This window comes from Arachis hypogaea, chromosome 19, assembly GCF_003086295.3.
Source record: "Arachis hypogaea cultivar Tifrunner chromosome 19, arahy.Tifrunner.gnm2.J5K5, whole genome shotgun sequence".
NCBI classification, from domain to species: domain Eukaryota; kingdom Viridiplantae; phylum Streptophyta; class Magnoliopsida; order Fabales; family Fabaceae; genus Arachis; species Arachis hypogaea.
In genome coordinates, this window is record NC_092054.1 from 152,427,277 (window position 1) to 152,436,675 (window position 9,399).

General features: G+C 38.6%; 1 protein-coding gene across 1 annotated transcript; it reads left to right on the plus strand.

Annotated features, from left to right (window-relative positions):
* Positions 1-6,086: 6,086 nt before the first annotated feature.
* LOC112776314 (uncharacterized) lies at positions 6,087-8,470 on the plus strand. The gene has a single exon (XM_025820424.3). It carries the CDS (start codon positions 6,439-6,441, stop codon positions 8,074-8,076), a length of 1,638 nt encoding a protein of 545 aa, XP_025676209.1. The 5' UTR covers positions 6,087-6,438; the 3' UTR covers positions 8,077-8,470.
* The last annotated feature ends 929 nt before the right edge of the window (positions 8,471-9,399 follow it).

Genomic DNA, 9,399 nt, shown 5'->3' on the forward strand with positions numbered 1-9,399 from the left:
CTTAAACTCACCAGTATCCGAGGATCTATCGAAGAGTAATACGGAGACTCCATGGACAACCATTTGCAGCTTGACGGCATTGCACATGGTACTTCAGTCTGTCGGATTCGATCATCTGGCACTCTGCACTCCGATGAATACTGTAGTTCTTCACACCCTGCATCACTGCATCTCGGCATTTGAATCTGTGGCCAACCCGAAACTCTATCCCACCATCTAGGTTGTAATCCTCCTCCCCCATGCTCGAAAATGGAGTTCTCTCGTGCATGGCGTCCATATCCAACGTATGATAGTGACTTGGTACATCGGATAGCGCTAGAATTGGGTGGGTGGGGAGGCAAAATATAGCGCACAGTTGCTTGAGCGGGCGTCTCCAGTACAAACTCCTCATTGTCACCCCCCATGGAAGAATCACTATCACCACTATTGGCAATGTACTCCTCATTAGAGTCTTCCTCACCCACCTCCATATCCTCCACTGGAATGGCGACATGAATGGGTGGTGGTGCGAGAGGTCGGTCATCCTGTACGTAGGTCGAGTGAACAGAACTACCGCCATCAACATCACCAACCTCGACAGAAAGCTCCATCACTTGCTCCGACATGATTCTCCCATGGATGTCGAACATCAATCACACATGCTCGTCTCCTACAAGCTGAAATAGTCGAAACCGGAACACTCCGTTACCCAACTGTGCTAGCAACCTATAGCCCACCCTTCCGACCTCCCTCATTTCAGTGCCCCCAAGATTTCTCAATATCAAACTCCTCAACTCGGACAACGAACTCACACGCTGAGTCCGCAACAAAATCGGATTCTCACACTCAAATATCACCTCATTGTCGCCATTTCTCATACGACAATTAGGGTAAACACAAACAACTATGTATACGCTATTACTGGCAATTGTTGCCTTCTTTTTGTGAGAAAAACAGAACAGAAGAAGGTATGAAATGAATGTGGAGAATCCCAAAGATTAGACATCCTTTTATAGTTGCTGGAAAATTGTTTACACGTATCTCGTTTACACTGTACACGAAATGACGTTGTCCATATCTCGTTTACACTGTGAACGAGATGACATTACATGTATCTGTTTTACAGTGTGAACGAGATATACACGTGTGATGTTTACGTGCCTTATCTCGTTTATACTGTAAACGAGATACGTGTAATATCATCTCGTTCACATTGTAAACGAGATAAGGCAAGATGACAGATTTCGGTAAAAACTTTTGAAATTATTTAATTCAGTAATTAATATATTTATTTTATTTATTAAAATAAAAAATCTAAAATCAGGATAAGAGTAATAAAAAAAGTGGAGTTTTTAATATTCAACAAAAAAGGCTAATTTTTTTAGTTACGAAGACTCAAAATATATGTATGTCTAATTATGAAAAAATAGTGTGTTCTTTATAGATATAGAGATGATTTTTTTTTTAAATTAAAATTCACAAATTAGAGACTTAAATTTATTTAGGATACAAAATTTAAGATTCAATTTGTGGTCAAGAAAAAAAAATAGATTTATAGGTGAAAATATAATTTTTCTATGTAAAATAAATCGAAGGGTGCAATTTGCATGTTTAAAATTTTTTTTAACATTTAAATATAAATCTAATACTCAGATTTATAAATTTAAAAAAAGAAAAACTACAAATCAAACCCTCAAATTTATAATATTCATACAAAAAGAATACAAAACTTTTACATTATTAAAAAACACTATTTTGGGTGCATCATATAGGATAATGGAGAGATTGAGTAGGATGTAAATCATATGATTCAAACAGATTGGTCAAAATGGCGGAGTGCATCTGGTTTTATATGCGACAAAAAAGTACATTTGAAACTTAAAAGTAAATTTTATCGTACCGCTATAAGACCGGCTATGCTTTATGGTACGGAGTGTTGGGCGACCAAAAGGGAGCACGAACATAATAAGATGAGTGTGGCAGAGATGAAAATGTTGACATAGATGAATGGTCATACGTGATTGAATAAAATAAGGAACAAAGATATAAGGAAGAGAGTTGGAGTAGCACCTATTGTGGAAAAGATGGTTGAATCACGTCTCAGGTGGTTTGGACATGTGAGAAGAAGACCGATAGAACACCCAGTTAGGAGGGTGGATGAGATGGAAGATAGATAAGGGGTGAAAGGCAGAGGAAGACCTAAGAAGACCTTCCATGAGGTGGTCAAACGAGATCTACATGTAAACAATCTCTTTGTAGACATGATACATGACAAAGTATAATGACATCATTTTATTTATATAACCGGCCCCACCTAATAGGACAAGACTTTGTTGTTGTTGTATTAAAAAACACCACCTCAACTGTAAGTCTGCAACATAAACAATAAAAAGCGACAAAAGAGAAGTGAACAAATATTTAACATTACTATAGAGAAGAAATGAAAAAGAAAGCGAGAAATTTAGGGATGTCTCAGTGCTAGCTCTAGAGGTGGACTATAATAGGTTTAACAACGCCTCCCTCTATCACCTCTTTCAACAGAGCATTGTATAGAACTGCGATAGGTTGTCATTCAATTATTGCCACCATTGATAGAACTGTTGGCCATCTAAATTTAGAAGGTAGGAATAAACTACACTTTTTTTAATTTTTTACGATTTTTTGCACCTGATAATAATATATTATGAGTTTTTTTCCTCCAAATTTAATTAGTTTATTTTTGCAATTATCATTATTAATATTGTGCTCTTATATGTGATCATGCATGAGTTTTTTTTTTAAAAAAAAAAAACAAAAGCAAAAAAAAAAATTTCTAAAACAAAAAAATTGGTAAAGTGAAAAATGAAGAATTGATTATTATTGATTTTATAATTTACATCATACATGAATTTCGCTATGTTGATTTAATGTAATTAAATTAGCACTTTCTCGTTTCATTAATTTTTTAAGAGTAAAGGACATTTTCGTCCCTGACCTTTTTTTTTTTGCAGACATTTTCGTCCTCAAGGAATGAAAAATACATTCAAGTCCTTCACCCTCGAAAAACGTGGACATTTCAATCCTTCCGTCGAATTCAGACATTTGGACGGGACGGAAAAGTCTGACCTGGCAGAGGTGGCGCTGACCTGGCCGTTATGGAGGCCACGTGGCAGGGAGCATTTCGAAACAAGACATATAAGTTCCTGGAGACAAAAACGACCCCGTTTTTGTAACCTCCCCCAATCTTTCAAAATTCTCTGTCCTTTTCTTCTTCCTTCGTTTTTTTTTCCCTTCCATTCTTCTTCCTCGGCCCTGCCTCCATTACCGCCGCACAGCCGCGCCTCCGTCAGCCACCATCAACGTCGGCGACCTCCTCCTTCCTCTCTTTTGAGTAACTGTTGGCCTTGTGAGCGATCCTCAATCTCATACCAATTAATGGATGCTTCCTAATCAGGACAACCTTTCCAGATAATGGATCTTCGATGCTACAAACATCAAAATAATCAGGGTAATCGGCCAAAAGAGTCTTCACATAATCATGAGGAAGACCCAGATTCCATTTTAGCTTCTCAATTACATAAAGTGGCAATTTTCTCATACCAGCAAGCATCAGAAGCCTTGCAATCCTATGAACAATGTCTACACGGTTAATGAGACATTTGTGGATATCCATTTCTTCTTTGTGTAGGCATAAAGCATGAGGAGTGAGCTTAACATGTGGAGGGAAGCCACGATCTGGTTGAAATTGCATGAAAATACAATGATATTTGTCTATAAATTTGGTGGTTGTCATGAAAAGGTTAAGGGGTTCTTTCAACAGAGAAGCATTGTATAAGGAGAGGGATTTGGAAGTAGATGAAACTATTTCATTCTTAAAAGAAATGGCCTGTTTAAAATCTTTCTCTTTAAGGATTGCATTCAACTATGTTGACCAAAGGACAAAACGTCCAGCACAAACTTTTGTGCCATTCAACTATGTTCTATTTTAATAGAATGCTGCCTAATCCACTGGAATAAGGCTTAATTATTTTTATCAACTGTGTTCAATTAAACCCTAATCTACTCAAATTGTGTAAACATAACATACAGAAGAATTCTCAAATTATAGGAAAATTGCAACAGGTGAAGGGAGTGGACCAAGTCAAGCTGTAAGGGTCATATGTGTAGTTGAAATATTTAGTATGACAGTTAGCAACATCACAACATCCCCTTCCCAATGTAGCAAACAAAACTTTTCTGAAATTCGGTAGCATCTCAATAGTACATAATACATTTTCCAAAGTCAAACAAACAATAAATTTAACAGTCAATTATAGGTAGAAAGTGTAGATCAAATAATCAAGTCTCACTGAATCAAAATTGAAGTTCAATATGCATTAAGAACTCAGCATCACTAAGCAAGAACAAAAACAAGTAACATGAACCATAATCAAGCATAGTGAAAACCAAGTAGCACAATCAACATAAGTACAACACAATGGCTTGAAATACAACACAGAGAACAAAAGCACCAGATTCAAGCAGCAATTCTCATCGAGTTCAACAATTATATCAAAAGTAAGGTACATGAAACCTAACAAAAGTGCATCATTGAATCAAAGGAATTAACTCATTTTAAAATAGAGATGTGGCATCAGACAGCAAAATGAGCACATAAGAGTTCATTGTTAACCAAAACAGGCAATGAGAATTTACACAGCAGCAGTGTAAAACATCAGTCTCAACAATTTTCATTAACCAACCCTAATCCTAACAACTCAAGAACAATTGAACAAACTAAATATAATGAACTACAAACAGTGATTGTACAGACAGCAGCATTAAGCAAGCAAGACCTAATCCACTATCCACGCCAGATTCTCTAACAACCTAATGTAACTAACTAATCTAACCAAATTGAAATTAGCTAAACAAAACTAACTAAACAATATTAATTAACTAATTGCAATAACAGAGTGAATTAAACAAAGAGAAAGAAGACCTGGGAAGCAAAGGGGTGATAATGAGAGAGAGAGAGAGAGGAAATGATGGTTGGGCCCTAGTAGCGACGGTGGTGCGCCGGTAGAGAGGCAGTGGCGCGGCGGCAGTGGGTCGCCGAGAAGGTTGTCGCAGACGAACGGTGGGTGGAAGGAGGGTGAGAAGAGAAAGAGAGCCTAATGGGAGTAAGGAAGTGAGAAAGGGAAGAAGACGCGAAAAGAGAGGAAGGAGAAAGTCGCTGGCGTTGATGGTGGCTGACGGAGGCGCCGCTGTGCAGCGGTGATGGAGGCAGGGGCCAAGGAAGAAGAATGGAAGGAAAAAAGGACGAAGGAAGAAGAAAAGGCAGAGAAATTCGAAACAGGATTGGAGGAGGTTACAAAAACGGTGTCGTTTTTGTCTCCAGGGACTTATATGTCTTGTTACGAAATGCTCCATGCCACTTGGTCTCTATTACGGCCACCTCAGTGCCACCTCTGCCAGCTCATCCTTTTCCGTCCAGTGCAAACGGCTGAATTCAACAGAATGACATAAATGTCCACGTTTTTCAGGGATCAGGGACTTTAATGTATTTTTCATTTCTTGAGGACGAAAATGTCTGCGAAAAAAAGGTCAGGGACGAAAATATCCTTTACTCATTTTTTAATTTAGAAAGTTTTCATCAAATTTTCTCCTACAATAGCATATTACAATAAAAAAAAACACTTTGCAAAAGATATTTAGTTTTTTTTTTTGTTGTAACACTTTGAAATATTGAAAACTAATTTTTATCTCAAGTCTTTATTCTATTTAGTTGTTTTATGGAAAAGTTCTCCATAACTAAGAGTCTTTATTCTATTTTCCTTCGTTATGAATTATTATGAGTCTCATTACGCGCCTAAAATATTTTTATAAACAACTAAGTATGGGCCCAGAGAACTGAGGCCATCTTGTCTGGCCCATAATGGCCTAACGGGGCAGGGGTGAAAATTCCAAAACTAAATGGGTCAGGGTGCAAATTATCAATCCAGAAACGTGAGAGTCGAACTTCACGGAAACCAGTGACACGTGTTAGTCACGTATGTACAATCAAAGCCGTCAATTTTCCGAATGTATATCTGACCGTCAAAGTTATTCCTTATCCATTATATAAGCCCTCTTGGTTCCAACGGGCACCTCAGAGAAGCAAAAATCCTCAGATAAACAGAATTCTCTAGAGAGAAAAAGATAAATAAAACTAGAAATTCAGAATCGGTTTTCAGATTGAGCGGAATATCGAAGGAGGAAAACGATTTCGGCCGTAGGTTGAATCTTGCAGGATCAAATCCCCAATCTTCTTGGTTCCGAATCCGAGAAGAAGAGGATTTAGGGTTTCGATCTCACGTTTTCCGCCGATCCTTTTTTCCGATCGGCGATAATATCTTGATCTTTAACCACGCGGTTTGAAATTGTAAAAGAAAAGGAGTAATAGCCCTAACTGTTATTAGTCTTAGGGTTTTGTTTAGGAAAATCGTGACAACGACGACGATGAACGATCAATCTCAGATGATGATGAATTTGAACCAGATGAGCCAGCCTCAGATGATGAATCAGGTTCCGATGATGAGCCAGCCTCAGGTAATTAACAAGTCTCAGATCATAGGTCAGTCCCAGCCTCAATTGCTCTCTCACAGTCAAGCCATGAATCAGAAACCTCAGCAGCCTCCGATGAAGCCATCTCAGATGATGATGAACCAGACTCAGCCTCCTATGATGATGAACAGGGGATACAAGGTCTGGTCTCAGCAGCCTCCTCTTGACCCTAACATGAAGTTTCAGAACCCTATGAAACCAAATTTCTCTGCTCCCAAGCCTGGTCGAAGTAACTGGAAGGGGAAGAAGGTCCCCACCGACAAGCGCAAGGACCTCAGGAGAATGGAAAAACCCATTCCAAGCTCATCCGTTAGTGTTCCGAACACCGGCGCCGTTTACCAACCACCTACTCTGCACGAGTTGCAATCGCAAAACCGTCTAAAAGCACGTAAGTTCTATCCCAAGAAGAAGTTTAATAATAGGTTTGCTCCTTATGCGCCTAGGAATACGACATCGTTTATTATTCGTGCGAAGAAGTCCGGTGGCATTGCATCGCTTGTGTCACCTTGCCCGGTGACCCCTGCAGTGCTTCCCACACCTATACTGTCTCCGTCGAGGGAGGTGTTAGGGGATATGGCGAAGGAGGAGTGGGGTGTTGATGGATACGGGTCGATGAAGGGTTTGATTAGGCTTCGTTCTCCGGGGCACGAGGCTGATGTTCATGATGATGAGGACGAGGAGGATGGAGGCGGTGGGTCGAGTGAGAGTGATGTGGAGGAACACGTGGAGGTGGAAAGAAGGCTGGACCATGATTTGAGCCGGTTTGAAATGATATACCCAAATTATGGAGGTGAGTATAACAATGTATTAGAGAATAGGGTAGATGATCAGGATTCCCATATAGCACAATTGGAGGAGGAGAATTTGACATTGAAGGAGCGTCTATTCCTGATGGAGAGAGAGTTAGGTGATTTGCGAAGGAGGTTACTGTTTCTTGAGAGGCAGAACCAAGTTGTGGAAGATGTTAATGAGGAAGTGGTGGAGAATGGGTCTGACAATGAAAGTGAAGGTGGATCAGATGTTCCAGTTTTGGGAATTGATAACAATGCAGAGATGGTTGACTCGATGCTGGTAAGTGGGAGAAATATGAACTTCGAGGTTGGTGCTAAGTTAGACAATGTCGGAGTAGCAGAGACTGAAGGCAGAGGTGATGTTTGTATGGAAGAATCTGTTCCAGATGAGGCGGTTGCAAAGAAGAATCAGATCAAAGGTGTTGATGAAATGAGGGATGTGATTGAGTTTAATGAATTGAAGGAGGAAACTGGTGTACAAAAGGATGATGAAAAGAAGGATGAGATCAAGGATAATGAGATGAGGGATGAAATAGGGTTTAGTGAAGTGAAGGAGGAAAAGGATGAAGAAGCAACGCCTCGGTGTTTACCGGATAAAGTTCTTGCAAAAGATGATGATTGTATTGATAACAAAGAGGGTATTGAATCTGAAATGCTGGACAGAAATGATGAATCAAAAGCTCTCGAAGCTACAAATGATTGTGTAAAGGATGCAGTCCTTCATGAGAAGGATGATTGCTAGGATTTGGTAGTTTGCAGGTAGTTGGGATAAGCTATTAGATTGTTAAGAGATTATAATTATCTATCCCACCTTGTAGCTTCAGTTGCTCCTCTCAATAGGCGATGGGGGAAGTGTAGAGTGAAACGGATTCTACTGCTTTTTAATGCGTACAAAAATTGTAGCCTTCTAGGTTTATAGTTCACTTTTATTTTGTCTCCCTTTTTAACATTTCTCGTTTTTGTCTGTTACAGGGCTTGAGTGTCTAGGTTGTTGAAAATAGTAGTTAGTTTGCAGGTTCATTTATGTGTAGGGGATTAACCTGTAAGCATTAGTGTTCCTCTGGTTAGCCTGTAATGAATCTGTGAATTAATCTGGAAAAATAATGAATATCTTGTACTTTGATATTTTCTGCTAATTCCGTGTAATAGATTTTTGAATTATCTTGGTTATCATGTTTTGTTCTTCTGCCAAGAGGATTCCCTATCCTTCCTTTTGGGTTGCACTCCTTTTTTATATGAAATCGCAATTTTAATGTATTCGCTTAGTACAATGAAACTTTTAATATCTTTCTGAATCTTTATTTGACAACTCCTCTGACAGTTATTAACACGTGATTACCTTACAATGCTGAATGAATTTCCTTATATTGAGTCACTTCTATTAATTATATCAATGAATAAAAGCTTTCTGTTCGTACATCTCGGTTAATAATACCACCTTCATTCACAAAATCTTCACAAATATTTTAGTGCATGTCTCTGCTAGCTTGGATTTTTATTTTGATTCTGGTTCTGCCATGGTTTTGTTTTTTGTTACGCATGCAAGTGAATGATTGCCTTATCATCAGTATGGACTATGGAGTAAATACGAGCGCTTTCATAATTCATTATTGAGTTTGATGTGACAATAGGTCTTATGATTGCTCTTTGATTGGAAGGTGGCTTTTAGCTCCAATTTTGATAGAAGATGTTTATGGCAGATCTTACAATAGGGGTACCAGATCACATTCTGAACTGCCAAATGCTATCTTGATGATATTCCTTCTCATGGGGCTGGAATGTTGGATGCAGGCTGCAAGGGTTATATATTGATCTGCTGCTATAGAGGAGAAAAATGGAAGTAATGTTTGCTGGTAACTTATCTCTAATGTCTTGTTTTTCCATTTCTCATTGAATTTCAAAAGCTTAAGTACGATGCAAGTTGGAAGTCCATGTGTTTTGTATTTCTTTATAAGTTGGAACTCCATTTAAGGGTTTATCGTTGGCTAACTACTAGACCAACCCAATTTGGTTTGACTATACATTGTTATGTTTGAAAATAGTATGATGTTAATTTCAACAATTT

Excerpts from the sequence above, each read along its gene's own strand:
- LOC112776314 (XM_025820424.3), top strand. The coding sequence starts at position 6,439 with ATGAACGATCAATCTCAGATGATGATGAATTTGAACCAGATGAGCCAG.